A 24,096-nucleotide genomic window follows, 5' to 3' on the forward strand; every position below is an offset into this window, starting at 1 on the left:
ACTAATGTTAAAATTCACCAATGGCATATGAGGAGAAATGCTGACTGTTTTTCCAAGTGGTAGCTTTAAGACCCAGTGAGTAATTTTTCCTGTCCCCATTCCCTGCTACATTTATTAGAGAGGCACATTTAGGAATGGAGGCCTCCTTCACCAAGGAACTCTGAGTGTTTCCTCTCCACCTAGAATAGACATGTATTGTGAGCAAGAAGTAAACTATTGTGTTAATCCAGTGAGATGTGGGGTTGTTAACTATAGCATGACCTAGCACATACTAATGGATGCTTCTCTTCAGAGTCACTTCAGTTAATGTCTCCACACATGATAAATAATCTCTTCTGAAATGAGACATAAAGTACTGAAATTATCTTTCAGGTGGCGTTAAAAAATAGATTTCCTATTAAAAATTTAAAAAAAAAATGTTTCTGTAAACTGCTCTTCTTTAGCCTACCAGGCTCCTCTATCCATGGGATTTTCCAGGCAAGAGTACTGGAGTGGGTTGCCATTTCCTTCTCCAGGAGATCTTTCCAACCCTGGGATTGAACCCAGGTCTCCTGCATTGCAGGCAGACGCTTTACCATCTAAGCCACCAGGGAAGCCCTTCTTAAGCAATGGATACATATAAAACAACACATTGGAAACCACATGCACAAGGAAACTATATTCATCACATATTTTGCTTTATGGGAACATGATCCATGAGCACAAGTAAGAGCAGTTAAGAAGTTTTTATTCTAATTAAATCCCAAGGATTATCAGAAAGAATCAGGACAGGAGATTGATTTTAGTCATACTTTAAAATTGAGTGATAGATAGATCAGCAGTGCTCAGAAAGGAGCACTTTGTAAATAATTTCCTTCAGTGATATGACTTGCTATTTTTTCCAGCAGTGTTGAATTATTTATCACTCAATAGATTTTTACTAAGTGGCACCTCAAGCATTTTTCTTAGTACTGGAGAAATATTGGGATAAATAAGTCACAGATCTGGCCGTAAAGTTGCCAGCCATCAAGCAGAAAAGAAGAAAAAAAAAATCCACCCAAATGGAGACAGTTGTATAGGGCAGAATGCATTCAGTAGTGTGTGTGCATATGTTCTATGAGCTGATTGGCAAGGAATATCACTATGTAGATATTTTTGTGGTTTATGTGGAAGAGAAGACACTGTTGAAGAAAAATGAGGTCCTAGTAACTTTTTTTCCATGCATACACCATGTTCTCCTTTATCATGTACAGACTGGGATCTGAAATAATAGTACAATCTGATGGCCAGAATCTGGAACAAGGGGAGATCTCTCCTACAAGTGTAGAAGAATCATGGGAAGAGGGAATAGCAGAAGCTTTGGGGGAGTAGGGGACAGTCAGGTGAGGGGAAGCCACCAGGAAATCCCAGAATTACAGGGCATATGGTTATAAATATGGATGACAGATTTAGCATAGGAAAGTGTGAGTTCAAGTTGAAGAGGTGTTGAAGTGTTTACCATTTTACTTTGTACTTATTTCTTATAGAGTTACTTTGCATGGCAGACTGCATACTCTGTGAACTTAGGGATTTCATCATTCATCCTTGTTCCTAGAAGAGTTAGGCCCAGAATAGCCACCCAAATGAAAGTAGGTCCTGGTAGAGATATCTTTCCAAGTCCTGATTCTTGCCCAAACCCGACCACCCCCCCAAAACCTGGGTTTTGGAGAACCATGATTTTAAAATATTTCATTCTACTACACTGAATAATTAGTAACAGACTTCACCAAGTCTGTAAGGAAAGTAGAGTGAATCAAAAGCCAGATGTATATACTAAGAGTGACAACCTGCCATGATCCTCTTGCTCTAGATTAGGGATTCATACTTGGTTTTAATGTTTTAATGCTCTTTGGCAGTCTGATGAAGCCTATTCTATTTCAAAAAATAGTGTTTTTACAAACACATAAATAACAAGGATTATAGAATGTCTTAATCTCCTTGGGCTACCATAACAAAATACCACAGAATGGGTGGCTTAAACAACAGAAATTTATTTCTCACAGTCCTGGAGACTGGAAAGTCCAAGGTGCCAGCAAGTTAAGTTTCACTCTGAGGCTTCTTCTTTTGGCTTATAGGCAGCAGCCATCTCACTGGGTGCTCACATGTCCTCTTCTTTGTGCACACATGGAGAGAGAGAGAGTGAGCTCACTGGTCTCTCTTCTAATAAGGATGCTAATCCTTTATTAGAGTCTTATCCTTATGGCCTCATTTAACCTTAATTTACCTTACAATATGCCCTATCTGGGGCTTCCCTGGTGGCTCAGTAGTTAAGAATCCACCTGAAATGCAGGAGACACAGGAAACATGGGTTTGATCCCTGGGTCAGGAATATCCCCTGGAGAAGGGCATGGCAACCCACTCTACTCTTCTTGCCTGGAGAATCCCATGGACAGAGGAGCCTGGTGGGCTACAGTCCATAGGGTCGCAAAGAATTGAACACTCCTGAGGTGACTGAGCAGGCCCACATGCCCTATCTCCAAATACAATCATTTTGAGAATTAAGACTTCAACATAGAATTTAAGGGTGACACAGTTCAGTCCATAGCACAGAGGAAAGTAATAGTCTAGTAGAGTACTGTATCAAAATGTTTAAAACGTATAGTATATTAAAATATATACTTCACAATGCATAGTAACATCTACTGGTAGAGATAACTACCACACTTTGAAAGCAGCAGTAAAAATAAATAATAGCTATATATATGCACAAGAAGTGAAATGTGATGTAAAGATACTTGTGTACAGCTAATACTACGTGATTTGATTTCAATTACTATTAAGAGTCAGTGGACATAATGGTGGAATTTTTTTTCCCCATTTTAATTCACAGATCACTCTCTTTGTATGACACATTAGCACCCCTCATTTTAGAGACTTCTCAGCTGTTCAGGAGCCAAAGTTGTACAAAAAACATCATTCTATTTTAACTGCCCCCCCAGATGGCCATGGGACCTGATTTTGATCAACTCCTGGACACATGGAGGATGGAATGAATCTAAAAATTGATTCTCTTATATTCCTTCGTGTGATTCATAAAAACTAGACTTGAACCAGAGAATTTGCTTTTTGATTTGGATGTAGCCCTGAATGCCAGCCCAGAAGTATGAACGATTATAACAAAGATCTTCCTGCCCTGCTGGAGAAACCTGAGAAGGAAGTCATTCTTGGAGCTGATTTATTCATGCTTTGACTCCCTTGTAGCTCAGGTGGTAATGAATCCGCTTGCAATGTGGGAGACCTGGGTTCAATCCCTGGGTTGGGAAGATCCCCTGGAGAAAAGAAAGGCTACCCACTCCAGTATTCTGGCCTAGAGAATTCCATGGACTGTATAGTCCATGGGGTCCCAAAGAGTCAGACACGACTGAGTGACTTTCACTGACTAGAAGCAGTTCAATATCATTTTGATTATTTGAGCTTGAAAAGAGCTATATACCACTATTGCAGAGGAAAATAGTGTGCCATCCCTTTCCACCTCATAAGTATTAATAGGTTCCACACCCTGATTTTGACCTATTACTAAATTAGCAGAAAATATTCCATTACTTGATCTACAATGTTTTGTGTAGTTTTAGCCTCTTTTGATGCTTTTTTTCCTTAAGACCAAGGCTTCCTCTTCCATAACTACATAATCAACGAGTATCTAGGAAAATTATAGTGTGAATTAAGGTATAGGGATTAACAAAAGTGTAACTGAGTGGTTTCTCTTCTGTTTCGAAGTGTGAAAGATACTCGTTCTATAATCTAAGTGGGTTTATCACCACATTTCTAGGGTCAAGAAAATGCACTTCAGTTCAGTCCCTCAGTCGTGTCCAACTCTTTGCGACCCCATGAATTGCAGCATGCCAGGCTTCCCTGTCCATCACCAACTCCAGGAGTTCACCCAAACTCATGTCCATTGATTTGGTGATGCCATCCAACCATCTCATCCTGTCATCCCCTTCTCCTGCCCTCAATCTTTCCCAGCATCAGGGTCTTTTCAAATGAGTCAGCTCTTCGCATCAAGTGGCCAAAGTTTTGGACTTTCAGCTTCAACATCTGTCCTTCAGGACTGATCTCCTTTAGGATGGACTGGTTGGATCTCCTTGCAGTCCAAGGGACACTCAAGAGTCTTCTCCAACAACACAGGTCAAAAGCATCAATTCTTAGGTGCTCAGCTTTCTTCACAGTCCAACTCTCACATCCATACATGACTACTGGAAAAACCATAGCCTTGACTAGATGGACGTTTGTTGGCAAAGTAATGTCTCTGCTTTTTAATATGCTGTCTAGGTTGGTCATAACTTTTCTTCCAAGGAGTAAGTGTCTTTTAATTTCATGGCTGCAATCACCACCTGCACTGATTTGGAGCCACCCAAAATAAAGTCTGCCACACTTTCCGCTGTTTCCCCATCTATTTGCCATGAAATGATGGGACCAGATGCCATGATCTTAGTTTTCTGAATGTTGAGCTTTAAGCCAACTTTTTCACTCTCCTCTTTCACTTTCATCAAGAGGCTCTTTAGTTCTTCTTCACTTTCTGCCATAAGAGTGGTGTTATCTGCATATGAGGTTATTGATATTTCTCCTGGCAATCTTGATTCCATCTTGTGCTTCCTCCAGCCCAGTGTTTCTCATGATGTACTCTCCATTTAATAAGCAGGGTGACAATATACAGCCTTGACGTACTCCTTTTCCTATTTGGAACCAGTCTGTTGTTCCATGTCCAGTTCTAAGTGTTGCTTCGTGACCCACATACAAATTTCTCAGGAGGCAGGTCAGGTGGTCTGGTATTCCCATCTCTCTCAGAATTTTCCACAGTTTATTGTCATCCACACTATCATTGATCAGGTAAGATAGAATTTTCCTTAGCCAGATTATTTTATTAAATTATTTTCTTATGTCTCAATTAGTCATGATAATTATCAGCTTTACAAGCAAGTCCATCAAATTCTTAGGTCTGTAAAATATTTTATCTATTTTTATTGTAAATAATACAGGTAACTCAATTTTTCTGGTTTTGAGACTCTTCATTGTAGATAAGGCTGCTCTTTGATTTGTTCAAAAGGCACTATCATTAGCTGTTCTCCAACAAAATAGGTAAAGAAAAGAAAAAGGAGATGAAGCCCAAATTGCTCTGCTTTTCTATTCACTATGGGAAACACACACACTCACACACACATGACTGAAGGGCTAGTGATTGCAAGTATTGAACAAAATGAGGTTTGTAGATTATCTAAGGATTTTAATCAGACATTCTACCCAGAACTCCATTAGCAAAGAGATGGTGTTGTAGTGGTACATTGAGAAATAAGCATTTTTTTAATAGTTCTTTCCACTCTTTGTATAGTCCTTGTTATAAATGCTAAAATATCTATCCACTATGTCTATCAGCCTTCAGGTATCTATCAAGTGCTCAAATTACATAAAAGAATTAAATGTTCGTGGCATTGTACAGGAAACAGGAATCAAGACCATCCCTGCCAGGGTCTAGCCCCAGTGGATCCAGGGAAATTCGAAGGGTGAATGGCGTAGGCGAGGAAAGCTTATTTATTTAGAAATATAAGATTAGATTAGGAAGAAATAGTGTAGTAGGAAAATTTAGTGGAGAAAAGAGGCTGAATAACTTGGTTTATGAGGAAAGCCAATAAAATCTCAGGACAAGAGATTTGCACCATCTATGTTGGGCCACCAGCGCCCGTTTGAATATTGGAGAGTGCTGTGCCTTGGGCTCTCTCTCTCTCTCACAGAACTTAAAAGCCAGGGCAAGTAAGTAGACTTGGTGAGCCGCCTCGCTCCAGATGGGAATTCAGCCAGAAAATAGAGTAAGACACGGGGGAAACTAGTCCAATGACTTGCCCATCCTCTATTGTCCAGAAAGGCCTTTTATACCTTTTTTTGTACATAGAGATCAATGGATAATATAAAATTATGTAGCCTCAGCAGCCTTGACTCTTATCAAGACCAGGCTTTTTCTCTGCATACTTAGTTGTATACACAAGTCTTAGGTGATTTACATCATCTTCTGGCCAGAAGGCCGTCAATTAACATTTTGTGGCCCTTTTCTGATAAGGGTTTGTCAACCAGAAGACTTATTTGTCTTAAAAATGTTGTTCTTCCCAAAGTCCAGTGCCGCTCTCAGAAAGCACTAAATGAAGTTACATTCTTACATAGCAAGGATACAACAATTATAACAAGTAAAAGGAGTACAGTGATTTATAAAGAGAAAAGTAATTAACTCAAAAGTCTAGTGTTGCTAACATCAAAACTACTATATACCTTTTTCTATATCCTGATTACATTGATTAATATCCTTCAGGTACCTAAAAGATAAAGAATATGGAGGCCTGGCAGCAGTCACTGAGTCAACAGTGAAAACTCATCACCAATATGATTTTTAGCTCTTTAGAAAAGGCTCTGTATCTTTAAGATGCTTTAAGCTTTGTGCCTCTCTTGGTTGGGGGGCTGTAAGCAATTCACAAACTGCAAAAAGTCCCAGGGAACCTGTTAGGCAAGTTAGAGAGCCATCAGAGGGGGTTTGAGCTGAAACATTCCTTTGAAATGCAGAAGACTGAAGCCCTAAGTTAACTTTTTCCAGAGAGTGTCAGAAGAGTGGAAAAGCATAGTACAATAAAATCAGGCCGACTCTGGTTTTGGGGGGTAGATGTTCAGGATAACTCAGGGGGAACCCCTGAAGCCAGATTACGGCTTTGCATTTTTTTCGGGCTTCCTTCCTCATGACCTTTGCCATGGGTGGGATTCCTCACACTGGCTCCTGGCACATCCCCAAGAAAAAGAAATGCAAAAAAGCAAGATGGCTGTCTGAGGAGGCCTTACAAACAGCTGTGAAATGAAGGGAAGTGAAAAGCAAAGGAAAAAAGGAAATATATACCCATTTGAATGCAGAGTTCCAAAGAATAGCAAGGAGAAATAAGAAAGCCTTCCTCAGCAATCAGTGCAAAGAAATAGAGGGAAACAGTAGAATGGGAAAGACTAGAGATCTCTTCAAGAAAATTAGAGATACCAAGGGAACATTTCATGCAAAGATGGGCTCAATAAAGGACAAAAATGGTATGGACCTAACAGAAACAGAAGATATTAAGAAGAGGTGACAAGAATATACAGAAGAACTGTACAAAAAAGATCTTCACAACCCAGATGATCACGATGGTGTGATCACTCACCTAGAGCCAGACATCCTGGAATGTGAAGTTGAGTGGGCCTTAGGAAGCATCACTACGAACAAAGCTAGTGGAGGTGATGGAATTCCAGTGGAGCTATTTCAAATCCTGCAAGATGATGCTGTGAAAGTACTGCACTCAATATGCCAGCAAATGTGGAAAACTCAGCAGTGGCCAGAGGACTGGAAAAGGTCAGTTTTCACTCCAGTCCCAAAGAAAGGCAATGCCAAAGAATGCTCAAACTACCGCACAATTGCACTCATCTCACACACTTGTAAAGTAATGCTCAAAATTCTCCAAGCCAGGCTTCAGCAATATGTGAACCATGAACTTCCAGATGTTCAAGCTGGATTTAGAAAAGGCAGAGGAACCAGAGATCAAATTGCCAACATCTGCTGGATCATGGAAAAGCAAGAGAGTTCCAGAAAAACATCTATTTCTGCTTTACTGACTATGCCAAAGCCTTTGAATGTGTGGATCACAACAAACTGTGGAAAATTTTGAAAGAGATGGGCATACCAGACCACCTGACCTGCCTCTTGAGAAACCTATATGCAGGTCAGGAAGCAACAGTTAGAACTGGACATGGAACAACAGACTGGTTCCAAATAGGAAAAGGAGTACATCAAGGCTGTATATTGTCACCCTGCTTATTTCACTTATATGCAGAGTACATCATGAGAAACGCTGGTCTGGAAGAAGCACAAGCTGGAATCAAGATTGCCAGGAGAAATATCAATAACCTCAGATATGCAGATGATACCACCCTTAGGGCAGAAAGTGAAGAGGAACTAAAGAGCCTCTTGATGAAAGTGAAAGAGGAGAGTAAAAAGGAATGGATATGGTTAGAAGAACATTCCTTAGAAATAGTATATAATTTTTTTTATTTTTATTTTTTTACAGCTTAAAATTAATACAAATCACCTGGTAAGGTGAGAAAATATGAGGTATTTGTATTCTCAGAAAAAAATCAAGCAAACAATATCTTAGAGCCCAGACACTAATTGACAGCAAAATAATCGTGGATACTGAGGAGCAGATTGGAGGAAATTGATGGGTTATGGAAGACATGGAAACTTGCAAGGGAGGCACTTGCTTCAGGCTGTGATTTACTAATTAATTTGTAGAAATACAACACGAGATTAAACTGTCCAAGTCTCCTCCTACCTGTATGAGAAAGAAGCAATGTGCAGTTAGCTTAGAGAAGATAATTTTTTCAAGTTCTAGAACCATTTTTGGAGAGACTACCTATGTAGTCCTTAGTTGAGACCACCTACTTGGAAATATTAGGATTTGAGTTTTTGTTATTATTATATGTTTGCTTCTCTACAGTATTTGTAAGCAAAAAGAAATTGTTTTTACCATAAAAAAAAACCAGTGGTGAGCTACAGTATTGTAAAGTAATTAGCCTCCAATTGAAATAAATAATTAATTTTTAAAAAGCAGTGGTGAAAATATGGATGATAGTTTCCTTTTCACATTTTTCTTATTTTTAAAATTTATAAAACTTTATAAACATAAAAATGATCCATGAAATACATTTGTGGTTTTCACGTATCATGTTGTAGGTCGCCATGATTTTTAAGGAAGTTTAAGATTGAATTAAAATATGGAGTATTACTTTTGAGTGTCATTGATGTTGTTTTCCTGTTTCCTTATGACAGTGCTGCTGTGAATAGCAGTGGATGTGATTTTGCTGAGGGCCATCCCCAGGACCCAAATGCCTTAAAAACCTGTGAGTGCTACAATTACAAATATTTGTTTTCATGTCTTATTTTTATATACTGAGCATAATATGAAATGAAATATACAATAAATAGTGGTCACAACTATAGACAGAGAAGCAAGCCCTAAGGCTTGCTGGCCACATGGGAGCCCAAGGTGTTGGTCCTTAGCCTTTTCTGCTCATGACCCTTTGGAAAACTGTTCACATCTTGCTTTTTACTGCTGAGTCTTAGTTTCCTCACCTGTACTTTAAATGTATTTCAATAAATGACCTTTATGTTTCTTTTGGCTTATTCTGAACTGTTTAAACCAATTGGAGTGACAGGTATCACCATGTTTAAAATGTTAAGGAGATGACAGATTTACTGTGTTTTATGAAACGACTAACTATAAATTTAGATAATGTGGATAGAAAAATGGATACGGGGCTGTTGTGATGCTCTCTAGCTACAGAACAAACCACCCCAAATGTACTGATATTAAACAAGAATGCATTATATTATTATCTCTCACACCTCGGAGGTCACTGGCCTCATCTAGGTGACTCTTGCTCGGGGGTCTCTCAGGCAGTTGTAGTCAGATTGAGAGTGGGACTATTTGTTCTGGATGCTGTTCTGATGTGACCTCTCTATGTGGCCTAAGTTTCTTCATAGAATGACAGCTTGGTTCTGAAAGCAAGTGAACCAGGAAAGATAGATGATTAAGAAGTTGTATTACATTTTCTGACCTAGTGTCAGAAGTCACATGGCTTGATTCTGCTGCAATCTAGTATACTCTCCGTTAGGATCAAGTCACCAAGACTGGGCCACTATGTCTCCACATTCAAAGCAATATTGAGGGCTTTGTGGATATGTTTTAAAAACTAATAACAACAACAAATAGATATAAATATATACATACAGGCCTTTATTTCCAGTTTGTTTATTACATCCTATAATTTGAATCATTACATAGTCCAGATTCTGGAATGTCCTCTTTGCTGTTTATGTTTCTGTGTATATCCAGGCTAATTTTAAATACTAGTCAAGTTCCCTTTGTTTTTTAAGGATCTTTAATAGAAGGTCATTATTACACATTTTTATTATGTTAAGCTTGAACTGGGGTCCCCCATACTTATATTAACAAATATGTCATCTACTTTTGTGTGCTAATGCTTTGAACATTTTTAAAATTCATCCCCAAACTCTAATCACTAATTGAAACAGCTGCTTTATTTGAACAGCACTTGCAAAATATGTAAACAAGGCCTATTTCATGTTTTGGCAGCAATTAAGTCCAATTTCATCAAAGAGTTCTTTTGCTCGGCACATACTCTTCACCTGGCAGCAAAAGGGACTTCAAGCCTGGAGCTCTTCTTCCTCCCGTTTGGCATGCACACACGCTACTGTGTCATCATCCTCAGTAACAGAAAGGTGAGGATGGAAATGGGGTAGGTGCTTTCATTAAGGGCTGGCGCTTTAATGGGATACAGGCAACTTGAGGGCAGCTGAAGACTCTAGGAATGCAGATAACAATGTTAACCCCCTGGTTGCTAAACAAAGAGCTTATCCTCAAGAATAAGCAAAGAGTTATACTGCTGCTGCTGCTAAGTCACATCAGTCGTGTCCGACTGTGCGACCCCATAGACGGCAGCCCACCAGGCTCCCCCGTCCCTGGGATTCTCCAGGCAAGAACACTGGAGTGGGTTGCCATTTCCTTCTCCAATGCATGAAAGTAAAAAGAGTTATACTAGTTGTCTGTAAATTTTGTAAGGGCTGGATAAGGAAGTCCCATGGGAAGAGAGTGGAGGCCCACCTAACCTTCTGGGCCTTCTCTATCAGCTATGTATAGTTGCATAACAAGTAACCAAACACTGCTAGGCTTAAAACAGCCTGTGTTTGTTATATCACATTTTCCAGGGGTCAGAGATCCAGATATAACCTGGATGGGTCCTCTGTTTTAGGTCTGTCAAGTCTTCAATCAAGGGATCAGCCAGTGCTGTGTTCTCCTTGAAAGCTCAATTGAGGAAGGAGCTGCTTCTAAGCTCTCTCAAATTTTGTCAGAGTTAATTTCATGGTTCTAGGAACCATGCATCTTGCTTCTCTAAAGCCAGGGAAGGAGAGAGACAGAGAGAGGGAGAGAAGGGTGGGAGAAAGGAAAGAGAGACAGAGAGAAAGAAAGAAGACAGGCTTTAGAGGAAAAGTTTTATGGCATTATCTCCTACCATGTGTTGATCTGAGAAGGGAATTGATAACTCCCAGGAGATAGCCCCAAATGTGGATGGTAAAGAATCTGTCTGCAATGCGGGAGACCTGGGTTCCATCCCTGGATCCAGAAGATCCCCTGGAGATGGGAATGGCAACCCACTTCAGTTCTTGCCTGGAGAATTCCATGGAGAGAGGAGTCTGGCAGGCTATAGTCCATGGGATCACAAAGAGTCAGACACAACTGAGCGACTAATACAAACACACACATATGTACTATATTGAATTCATAGGCAATGAAATGATGGTAACTGGAAAGAGGTGTTATATTGACCTGTTGCTTGTAGTATCATTTATACCTGAAAAATAGTATAACCTCTTAAAGATGTAAAGAATAGTTTAATTTTCCTAAATTACCATTTAGGAAGAAAAAATGCTATTTAATATTAATGCTAAATTTTGTTTTTCATTTCCTTTAAACTTTGATTTAACTGAATTCATCTATATAAAAATTTATTAAAAAAATAATAACTCTGATGTGGCCAGTAGTTCAGTAAAATATTTCACAATCCCTTTTCAATATCACTTGATAATATAGCCCTAGAAAAATGCTAGGTTTAATTCTCAATAGCCTGGTAAGAGTTTGATTTTGTTTTGTTTTGTTTTTTACTATCAGTTTTTAGCTTTTTTGACCATACTGTGCAGCTTGCGGGATCTTAGTTCCCTGATCAGGAATTGAACCTGGGCCTGTTTCTCTGGACTGCTGGGGAGCTCCCATTATTCTTTGAATTGGACTATTTGAATATTAATATTTACTTCCATAAATTTTATCTAAATTAATCAAAATATAAGTATACTGAATTTGACATCTGTTTAAAACAGTCCTTTTATTACATATATTTTGTTCTTATCAGAAAAAATATTAAGAAAAACAATAATAAATGTATATTGCTATCAGTTGAGAAATAATGCCCCTAATCTAAAGTATTGCATTGAATTGCAATCGCTTAAGTGGAGAAATACATCTATTAATTTACATGTTCAATTTTATTGCTAATTATATTGAAGAATGTAATTATATACTTAAATAGATAATCAAACACCCAAGTCCATCTAGTTAGCTGCTTTTCTTATTAAATGTGTGATAACTGCCTTGCCATTAAGAACTATGTTGAAAACTATGATGTAATTAGGCCCCAGTGTGATAGCTTTCCGTGTGTAAAACAGAAATGTTTCTACTAAAACTGCTACCAAGGGTCAGCCATTTGTTTCATTTTGGCTGTTCCTTTCAAACTTTCAAATAAAATGAAATGACTTGTTAATAGTTGTTTGAACAGAAAAACAGTTTTGCAAAACTTCCATCAGTGTTCCTAGAAATTCCTCAATTAGGAGAAAACCTACAGAAGCCTAAAAATTCATGCTCTTAACTGCTAGAAATCCAAAGAGATTTCTCTCATGTGTGGACAGGGACAGATGAATGAGGAAACTGGAGCAGAATCATGACCCAGTACCTGAGGAAGTGCACTTTCTGAGAGGAGAGGTAGACAGACCCTCACACAGAGCACACAGACACTGCACAGAATAAAGCCATGTGTTGCTACACCCATGGCACTCTGTCTTCACAGTGGTGCCTGTGTGAACAGCTGCTGGGTTTCAGCAGTGGAACTGGGTTCCTTCGTTGGAAACCACCCCACATTGCTGGGATCATCCTTATGAGAGAGGCAGGGGAATCAGCCAGGGATCCTTGACACAGTGCCTGGATTAAAAGTGCATTCCATTTGTATCTACTTTCGGTGACCTGACCAGCCCTTTTCTACCAACACATGAGCCTTTTTTGTTGAACCAAGCCAGAATCCTCCTCCCTCTGGGTATTTATCTTCTAATCTTTCACTGTCCTTTTTCTGTCTATAAAATTTGGTCAAAACAATCGAAACCAAAATCCTTGCCTTGTTGACTTGAGGAAATAGGAGTCAACATCCCTGAACAGCTTATGCAATTCAAGTTGTGTCCTACACCAGGGCCCCCACACCAAAGAGAGCATCAGCCCTGCCACATCAGATCAGAAGTTGAGAGGGCAAGGTTGCCTGCTGCCAGGTAGAAGACCCCACAAGGCCTTCTTGTTGATGTGTGGTTTATAGCAGCTTACTCTCAGGCTGTGCCATCCAGTTGTCAAATGTATTGCATGTCACTCTGGCCATCTCCCTTAGATTTGCATAAATAAGTGGAACCCCTCACATGACTTTTTGCACTGTCACTTGTTTCATTTTCCCTCAGCCTCTCTGTCTCTGCTAATGCAGAAATTAAGCTGGCAGTCTCTATTATGTATATGTAATTAATCCAATCAGTATACAACTTTTTCAATCATAATTAATGTGTAGACTTAAATAATACTGATGACAATGTTGATTTTGCTTATTTTGCCTTTGCTAGCAAGGTAAAAACATTATATTATGCTAAAATCTTTATGTAATTTTACATTTAGGCAAACTAACTTCAGTTTTATGAAAGTTATTTTTATAGCTGGAGGGACTGAGTGTAATTTACTAATGGTTTTTTCTATTTTCTATGATTTTTAACAGCAAGCTACAATTTATTTGCCCTTTGATTTTTCATTTGATTTGTTACAACTGCATTTTAGTTATTTCTTTTGGTAACTACACCCCTCCCCACAGGCCAACCCCCTGACTTGTTCCCTGGGAAACAGAGAGAAAGTGAAATCCCAATTGGCCCGTAAACACTTTGGAACATTTTTGAACCACAGGATTTCTGCTGGCCATTTAGGGGCAAGTTAGGTGAACTTTGAAGTCTCCAACAAAGTGGTGAAAGTCATTCAGTCATGTCTGACTCTTTGCGACCCCATGGACTATACGTTCCATGGAATTCTCCAGGCCATAATACTGGAGTGGGTAGCCTTTCCCTTCTCCAGAAGATCTTTCCAACCCAGGGATTGAACCCAGGTCTCCCGCATTCCAGGTAGATTATTTACCAGCTGAGCTACCAGGGAAGCACAAGAATACTGGAATGGGTAGCCTATCCCTTTGCCAGGGCATCTTCCCGACCCAGGAATCGAACTGGGTCTCCTGCATTGCAGGCGATTCTTTCCCAACTGAGCTACCAGGGGAGCCCACCAAAGTGGTAAATGTTCACAAAGATGGACAGAGCTTGAGCCCCTCCATACTACAAGGTTCCCTCTGACCTCACCTACCCTACTTCCCCTGTTACTGTGAAACCATCAGCATACATTAAGCACTACAGCCTTTTTAGAAAAAAAAAAAAATAAGAAAATCTGAAAATGAGAATTTTGTGCCCAGTGGTAGTTATTTATTTAGGGGGATATCCTCTAGGTTCCTTATCAATAATATAACCAGTTATTCTGTAAAGATTCCACATACCTCTGGGGTACCAAAATGTTAGCTGCCAGGGACTGCACTTCAAGTGACATGTAGAATATGAAGAAACAGTAATTCCTGTTTTCCCAAATCCATGTTAATTTTATGGACCTTCTCATCCTTTTTTTTTATTGAGATAGAATTAATAGATAACACTGTATAATTTTGAGATGTGTACTGTGTTGGTTTGATACACTTATATGTGGCAATATGATTACTGCTGTCATGTTCTGGTGAAGGACCAATTGTGTCTGATTCTTTGTGACCTCATGGACTGTAGCCTCCCAGGCTCCTCTGTCCATGAAATTCTCCAGGAAAGAGTACTGGAGTGGGTTGCCATTTCCTTCTCCAGGGGATCTTCCTGACCTAGGGGTTGAACCCAGGTCTCCTGCATTGCAAGCAGACTTCTTACCATCTGAACCACCAGGAAAGCCCTGTTACAGTCATGTTTGCTAATGCATTTATCACATCATTTTGTTTCTTTTTTTGTTGAGAACAATTAAGATCTATTATCTTAGCAACTTGGAAGTTTATCATATACTATTGTTGACTATAATTACTCTGCTGTGCCTTAGATCTCCAGAATGTATTTATCTGCTAGTTACAAGTTTCAAACCCTCTCCTTCTTGAAGAAAACTATAGAATATGGAGTATGACTTATTGTAAGTTTAAAATTCTGACACCCTCAAGCCGTATTCTAATTAATCTCATTTTATTAGTCAATTCACTCCTCCCAACAGAGTTTAATTCACCAACTATATAAAACCAGTTTTCTAGGCATGGAGAGAGTAAACACAGAGAAAGGGTAGGAATACTGAACACAAGGGAATCACATTTCAGTGGAGAAGACAACTTGCATAAGTCTGGTACAGCTCACACAGAAACTTAGTGTTAGTTTGAAGTAGGTGCTCCCTCCTGGTTAATGAAAAATGCTTGCTGAACATATGACACCGTCATGAGAATTAGAAAAATGTGTTTCTTCCTTCAATGGATGCAGCCTTATGCTGGGATGACCTCGCCCTCAGTAAGATGCCCCTTGCAAGACATACTCTTTGCTTGTATGCATGGTGTCCTAGACATGTCCACTCGTTTCTGTAACATAGATTGTGACCATTTCTGGAATAGTGGGAAGAATGCATAGCAGAGTGTGGGTTAATTGATTGATAGAGGAGTTTGGTTAAGAAGGATGAGTAGAAATTTGCTAGTAAGCAGAGTTTGGGCAGAGAAGTATGCTCAGGAGAAGATTCTAAGAACGTGAGGTATAAGCATGAAACTTCATGAATACTTGAATTGCCAGTTCTGAGAATAGAATGTTGGAAATGACAGAAAATGGCTTGAATGGATAAGTCAGACTAAAAATGAAGAGGGCCCTGAATTTTAACTTGAATAAGAAAGCTGAGTGCTGAAGAATTGATGCTTTTGAACTGGGGTGTTGGAGAAAACTCTTGAGAGTCCCTTGGACTGCAAGGAGATCAAACCAGTCCATCCTCAAGGAAATTAGTCCTGAATATTCATTGGAAGGACTGATGCTGAAGCTCCGATACTTTGGCCACCTGATGTGAAGAGCTGACTCATTAGAAAAGACCCTGATGCTGGGAAAGATTGAAGGCAGGAAGAGAAGTGGACAACAGAAGATGAGATGGTTGGATGGCATCACCGACTCAATGGATATGAGTTTGAGCAAGCTCCAGGAGTTGGTGATGGACAGGGAAGTGGGGTCTGGTGTGCTGCAGTCCATGGGGTCTCAAAGAGTTGGGACATAACTGAGCAACTGAACTGAACTCAATTTATTTTTATTATTGAAAGCAGGAGTCCAATAAAGGATATTGAGCGTAGGCATGATCTGATTTTATTTTACTTTGGAAAGCATCTCTGGAGCCAAAACAGGAAGTAGACTAAGAGTTAAAGGCAAACTAGGAGACCAAGAAACTGGCTGGAAGACTTGCAATCTATTACACTACTCCATACACATCCATCCTCTACAGCCCTCTACTTTCCCTTTCTGTTAATAGCAGTCAAACAAAAAAATGTGGGAAGCAATGGTGAAAGAAGAGGAGATGATTTTGAATCTGGGGAAAAGAACGGGATGAGAGCACTGTATATGAAGATCAATCTTACTGGCAATTTCAGTGATGTTCACACCTGCAGAGAAAGCAAATTTTAATTTACTTGCAGAGCAAATTGGTGGGAAAAAATGTGAATAGAAACTTCTGAAAAATATGGTGATAAAGGCAAAAAGAGATTGTTAAGCTCATTGCCACAGTAGCTTCTGGAGTCTCGGCCCAGCCTAATGTTTATTTGAGAGATGTTTTCATACAATGTATCATGTTTTTTTTTTATTAACAATCAATTCATATGTTATGCCATTTAAATATATGTTGCCTTCTCAAAATGTCTGTGGAATAATCTCTCAGGCATGTAATTAATGTTGTGTTAAAATTATGTTTAAAAAGCTGAACTTTTTAGTGTAAGCATTTAATCTTTTTATACGCCTTCTTCTCACCTTCACTGAATCTCTTAGCTCAGTCATTCTATGAAAAATAGTACTTTAAAAGAATGGCAGTTATTCTTACTGGTCAGCTTCATGTTATAATTATTACAAAGTCAAATAAAGAGTCACAGCCAATGATTGATGATCTTTCTCTAGTGTATGGAATTTAACATTTTAAAATTTTAGCTTACGTCTCACTTGCCTGTTGTGTTATCAAAATAATATAGTATTGTACAGCCAATGCAAACACACAAATTAGAAAAATAGTAAGATCTGGGTCCAGTATGAGAGCATAAGTAGAATTTAAGACCTATGAAACAACGTAGGGATTTGATTTTCTGTCTAGAAGTGTGTTTTTTCTTTTCTTTTTTGATTTTTTTTTTAAGGTTGAGGTTGTTTGTATCTGGAGGGCATCCATGACTTGGCCAGGGTTACCCAGCTAATTAGTGGCAGAGCTGGAATTAAAACTTTACTGCCAATTTAGTGTTGTGTTCTTTCCTTCTGGGTCATTAACAGCTGGTCTTCTTGTAAAATTGCATGAACTGCATTGTTTGAGAACTCCGTTTAACTAGATACACAGAAAGAACAAAATATTTTTGGTGAGGGTTTCTTACAATTGACAATAGGCATTGCCATCTTCCTGGAAAATGCAAATTCAAGTAAATATGCAGACTGGAAAATATGTAATAAGAGCAGAAAGGAAGTTTAACAGGTGACTATTAAGATAGCTTACATTGACAAGTGCCTATTGTGTGTTAGATAATTTCATCTCCCTTGTCACTACCTTTAGACTTGGAATGTAAAGGGCTTCTCTCCCTTAAACAGTTCTTTATTGCATTTGTATTATTTGCTGGTCTGATTTTATTTCTAGAAAAATGGAGGAAAATAATTAAATGATACTATAAGTGATTTTTATGAATAATTTGCTGGAATAGGCATCATTTTCAATTACATTGTTTCTTTTTAATAAAAAATAACTTTGAAAGTGAACAAGTTAGATGAAATAATTTTTTGAGAAGTGATATATTGTCTAAGACGTAGAGTTAAGTGAAATTGAATGGAGTCATAGTTATTGATATTTCAAGTGACTAATAAATGGCTAGGAAGATGTTTATCATTTATATTTTAGAAAAATATTCTGTATTTTGGGAAATAGCAGTTTACTCCTTTTGTATTAAATCTTGTGAGTTGGTATTCATTTTCAGAAGTAGAAAAGCTATATAGATCTGGTTTCATTCAGGTACACATTGAAAAAAAAACATACAATTATTATAATTCTATATTCACCAAGTCTGATTTATTATGAAGACTATGTTTGCACAAATCATCAATAAACAGTCTATAATAGGAATAGAAAAAAATTTTGCTTGAGTCTAACTGAGGACTGTAGCCTGGAACACAGATTCAAGAGGCACTTGAACAGTGTTCCCCCAGACTATAAAATGTAGGAGGCTAAAATAGGCAAAAATCAAAAAGGTACGTAAGGTGTTTGTCAAGAATTAGTATTGAATCTGGCAAGAAGTAAGGATCTTGTTAAGCAAGGGTTGGTTTGGGGCCCCAAGTGTTTGCACACTTACAAACTCTATAAGAGAAGACCTTTAAGCCATAAGGTTGCAGCTGTATTGAGAATGGCTTTCTTGCATTGGAGAAGGAAATGGCAACCCACTCCAGTGTTCTTGCCTGAAGAATCCCAGGGATGGGGGAGCTTGGTGGGCTGCCATATATGGGGTCACACAGAGTCAGACACAACTGAAGTGACTTATCCACAGCAGCAGCAGCATCAGTGGTGTTCTTGAGTTTGAAAAGGTTCAGAAGATTCAAGTTCTCAGTGATGCAGGACTGTCTCAAACTATATCCACAATAGCCACCCACCTGCATTTTGAATGCCTGAACCACAATTACTCCATTTTGATTTTTATTCTTTAATTATTAAAGCAGATATAAAATTCATGTTTCACAGGCTATAAGACAGGCTATTCTAGTTAGCATAAAGTTTGAGCCAAATCGTATACAAGCCCAAATGACTTCCCCATAACTCAACACATGAAAATTTCTTCTATTAACTACATTTTAGGTAAAGTAACTGATTTTTAGATAAAAATAAACAGAAAAAAGTTAAAAGTAAAATATTAATATTTTGTTTTCTTTGGTGAACTGATACGTTTGCACTCCAGTTACTGAAAAAAAAAAATTCTTTGACTGTACCCTGTGGCTTTGTGGGATCTCAAAACTTTATATCATTAGTATTGATCACTCAGCTGTATGTAGTAACACACATACAAAAAAAATTCAAATTGCTAGCTTGGGTTTATGTTTGAAAAGTACACGTCTACTTAGTAAAAATTACTAGATCTTCCACATTTACTAAGATCTTCAGGACCTCTCTGGTGGCTCAGACGGTAAAGCACCTGTCTACAATGCAGAGACCCAGGTTCTATCCCTGGGTTGGGAAGATCCCCTGGAGAAGGAAATGGCAATCCACTCCAGTACTATTGCCGGGAAAATCCTATGGACAGAGGAGCCTGGTGGGCTACAGTCCATGGGGTCCCAAAGAGTTGGATACAACTGAGCGACTTCACTTTCACTTTCAGGTTATTTACATGCAAATGAAATTTGGCAAGCCTGCTTTCACTCCATTTAAATGTATCTCTTAAGTGCTTGCTAAGTGCCAGGCAAAGGGTTAGAGATTATTCTAAAGATGTGTTTGAGCAAACAACATATATATAAATGGTATACAAGTATATTGATCACATAATAAAAATATACCAAAAATTATAGTATCTTAGATAACAAGTAAAATGACAAAAATTGTTGTTACCTCATGTAATCCTCACCACATTCTTTACTTTCATTCTCATTTGCTTGAATTGTTCTCATTCTCATTTGCTTGAATTGTTTAATTGTTTTAAGCTAGCAGTCTTCCAAGAATATTTATAACTGTAAGGATCAACTGCTGTCAGTGCCACCTTGGGACCTTCTTAATCCATCTCTGTGTTCTGGTTACATGCACAATTTCTCTCATACTATGGCAGGGCTGTATTTAATCCTTACTTTCTCCACCCATTTAGGGTGTATGTTGCTTAGTAATACACCATGCATGTTTTTAAAGATTTATCCTAATTTTTTCATGATCTTTTACAATTTAATATTATTGTGTGGTTGTGTTATAGATTGGAGAATTAATATATATTTTGGAAGGAAGAGGCATTATCCCTTTGCCTTCCAGATTCTTTCCAGTGGATTCTTCATCTCCGCTTGAGTATAGCTGTTCTCCAGAAGAAGGTAAAGTATTCATGCATTTTATATAATTTCTAATGCTGAAGGATGGTATTGTTCTTCATAGAGTCACCTAAGCACTCTCACAGCACATTTTTCCAATATATAATTACAGTTTCAAAAGCTCCCTTTTAACTTGAATATGTCTGCATCCATGGAATAGAGCACCATTTTAACACTTAAGAAAATGTCAAGGGTGCTTCTTTTTAAATCTTTATTTTAGTCTTCAGATAAATATTGAAATTTGGCATTCAGATATTTACTCAGCAAAGTTTTCCATTTTCCAAGTATTTTGGAAATAGCTACAGTGCCAAATTCTATATATTATAATTTGTTTGTTGTTGTTTTAGTTGCTAAATCGTGTTTGACTCTAGAGACCTCATGGATTATAGTGTAAAAAATCTACCTGCCAATGCAGGAGATGCAAAGGATGAGGGTTCGATCCCTGGGTTGGGAAGATTCCCTGGAGTAGGACGTGGCAACTCAACTGCAGTATTCTTACATGGGAAATCACATGGACAGAGGATCCTGGCAGGCTGCAATCTCTGGGATCACAAAGAGTTAGAGCTCTCCAAGGATCAAACCTGTGTCTCCTGCATTGACAGGTGGGTTCTTTACCACTGAGCCACCTGGGAAGCCCTATATGATATTAATGATATAACCTGTACTTTCACGCAGTGTTCTAGTTTAAAGTATAAAGTTGTTACTGAAAGAAAATTGCAGTTCTTCCCAGTCCTTGAGAGATATCTTTCTTTACATATTTTTCTGCTCCTCTTACTTCTAATCACCGATAGGAGAACAATGGCCAATGACTAGAACTCTTTAAAGAGAAAATTATCTTAAATTCCTGAAAACTTACCCTTAAATTACTGATTTAGAACTACTCGAAATGTGTTGCTGTTGTTGTTTAGTCACTCAGTTGTGTCCGACTCTGAGACCCCGTGGACTGCAGCACGCCAGGCTTCCCTGTCCTTCACCATCTCCTGGAGCTTGCTCAAACTCATGTCCATTGAGTCAGTGATGCCATCCAACCATCTCATCCTCTGTCGTCCCCTTCTCCTCTTTCCTTCAACCTTTCCCAGCATCAGGGTATTTTCTAAGGAATCAGTGCTTCATATCAGGTGGCCAAAGTATTGGAGCTTCAGCATCAGTCCTTCCAATGAATATTCAGGACTGATTTCCTTTAGTGTTGACTTGTTTGATCTCCTTGCAGTCCAGAATGTATTACCTGTTTATTTTTACTCTGGTTAATAAAGGCCGCAACTGCAGTGTTATATTTCAGACCTCCCAAGTCCACCCTGGATAACAATATCAAGGGCATACATGATCATTGCAATCATGATTGTTTTTCCTTCCCCTAGTGCTTACTAAAGATGATCCGGTTCTGTATTTGAAATGTAAGCTCCACCAAATCTTGGATGTGGACCTTAAATTGCCACTGACTAACGAAGCCAAGGAAAAGGCCTTGACTTTTGCAGCACAGCAACAGATGTCGAAGATAGAGTATGAGAGAAGGTTGATCACAGGCACTCTGGAGAGCAGTAGCATCCGAGTGGCCATTGCCCTCCTGGGACTGACCAAGATCGAGGTAGGAATGGAAGAAAGAGGACGTGCTGAAATTAGTCTATCTTTAAAAACGTACAGAGATGTTACATTCAATCATAACAATGTTTCTACATATGAAAATGATGAAAGCTGATTTTCCCCACAAAGACAGCTCTGTAGCTTTTTTCGTTTTTACCTCATTAAATAATAAATCTGAAACAAACTGTTGTACTAGGTAATTTTAGGCATTACACTGTGGTGGTGATTTCACAGGAATTTTCAGTTCTGGCTATACATTAGCGGGCCCTGGAGAATTAATGCCAGTGCCCAGACCCCATTCTAGAACATTGAATTGTTCTAGAGAAGGGGGTGAGTGGGAACATGTTCTAAAAGTTGCCTAGGTCATTCTGTTGTTCATCCAGAGAGGATCAATTCTGGGGTCAGATACCAGACTCTAGCACTGTCCAGCTGTGTGACTGTGAGCTGGTAACGTAAAATTCCCAGTTTTGATTCTGGGAAACAAAATTCTAGCTTTGATTTTTTATATTTGTAATAAGGAAATAATGGTCATTGATAAAAACTGAGATAATTATGTAAAATGCTTAGTATAGTGCCTGGTATATAGTGCTTTCTAGATATATGTCTTTGCTGTTATTTGTTACTATTACTGTAGATTCTTATTATCATAGCTTGACCTCTTTCTTATAATTAAAATAAGGTACAGTCAAATGTCCACAGAGCCACCAAAGCAAGTCTTCTGAAATATAAACCTCTGTACTTTGCTCCTTTTCTCCCCTGGCTTTTCCAACTTGTGTCCGAATGAAAACCACCATGCTTACAATAGTTTTCATGACCCTCCTGGTCATCCTGGTCAGCCCCAGCATCTCCACTGAACCATCCTCTTCCCTGACCTTAGCGTCTGCACTGGAGCCCATTCACTCCCATCCCACCCTGTGCACAGGCCTCCCTGCTGTTCTTCGTGTGCCCAAGGAAGGCCTGCTTCCTGTGGCCTGTGCACATCCGTCCTTTGTAGCTTTTCCCTGGACCTGAGAGACTATGTCCCTCTTCAGGTCTGCTGGAATGCTGCCCTGAGGTTCTGCTTTACCGACTTGCATTTCTAATAGAATCCCTTACTTCCACCAGCTACTCTCCAAACCCTAAACTCCCTTCACTTTTCTCTTAGCAAAAACTATCTAAATGCAGAAAATAACTAGAGAAGGGTTGAATGTGCAAGTTTAAGAAAATCAGCTACATCACATCAGAACATATAGACACATCTTTCTCTGCCATTATACAGGTAGTCATAGTTTTCTTTTCAAGCATAATTATCATTGTACTCTTGAAATATGATAATGCTAATGCTTTTTGCAGTAGAACGATAAACAAGATTGATTTTAAAAGTACCCTCTCCTTATGTAGTATTTGACACATTTTTTCCCAAATGCTTTTATGTGCACTCTTCACATTATTTCATTGAATCCATGGAGAAATGGAGAGAAGATAGAATTACACTTGTAATACAAAAAACAGGAAATGACTGAGGGATAAAAAGATCTAAGTTGCCCTAACTGACAGGACAGAGATTACAGCCTAGATCGAGGCAGAGATAAATTTTAAAGCTGGAAAATAAATAAAGCTGAACACTCAGAGACACATAGTACATAGTAAACCTCTTACTTTTACAGACCTGTAAACCAAGACTCCAAAATAGTAAGATAATAGCCCAAGGTGACACCACTGATTTGTGACAGATTAGAAATAGGCCTAGGTTTTTACCTCCCAATCCATGGCTTATTTTGTTGCCCTGTATAGCCTCCAGATCATATGTTCATTTCTTAGTTTAGTGCCATGAAAATGTATAATGGAATAAATGAAAGTCTACAGTCCTCTGTTATAACATAAAATAACTATATAACAAAATCTAAAAGTATCCTTGAAATAAATCTGTTTAGAACTAAATCTAATTGAATAAAAGTAATTACTTTTCTGCCAAAGAAAATGACATGTCTAATTTTTTATTATACAGCCATATGCAATTTGAATCGTTGAAATATTTATAAAGTAATAGCATTATGATGTATCTACTTTATATACTGCGGGAGATAGGATCTTTTGTCAGGAACTTGAATATGTCTGGCACTTTACACATAGAACTCATATTGGATTCATATCCTCCTGGCCATTAATAAACCAACTCTAATGATATACTCAGTGGTACTAGAAAGATTCAGAGCTGACAAGGGAGTTACCTAATGTTTTCTATTACCTTCCTCAGTTTCACGTTTTAAAACTCATACTTTGTACTCTGGGAT

At 38.5% G+C, this 24,096-nt stretch overlaps 1 protein-coding gene across 1 annotated transcript in view; it reads left to right on the plus strand.

Moving 5' to 3' along the window:
- CFAP47 (cilia and flagella associated protein 47) overlaps positions 1-24,096 on the plus strand; it is a 388,870-nt gene that overhangs the window by 256,048 nt on the left and 108,726 nt on the right. The window contains exons 23-26 of the mRNA XM_018043692.1: positions 8,840-8,910; positions 10,167-10,312; positions 20,134-20,245; positions 21,601-21,827. Coding sequence (XP_017899181.1) covers positions 8,840-8,910; positions 10,167-10,312; positions 20,134-20,245; positions 21,601-21,827 — 556 coding nt within the window. The remainder of the gene's footprint in view (positions 1-8,839; positions 8,911-10,166; positions 10,313-20,133; positions 20,246-21,600; positions 21,828-24,096) is intronic.

This window comes from Capra hircus (genome assembly GCF_001704415.2).
Source record: "Capra hircus breed San Clemente chromosome X unlocalized genomic scaffold, ASM170441v1, whole genome shotgun sequence".
NCBI lineage: Eukaryota > Metazoa > Chordata > Mammalia > Artiodactyla > Bovidae > Capra > Capra hircus.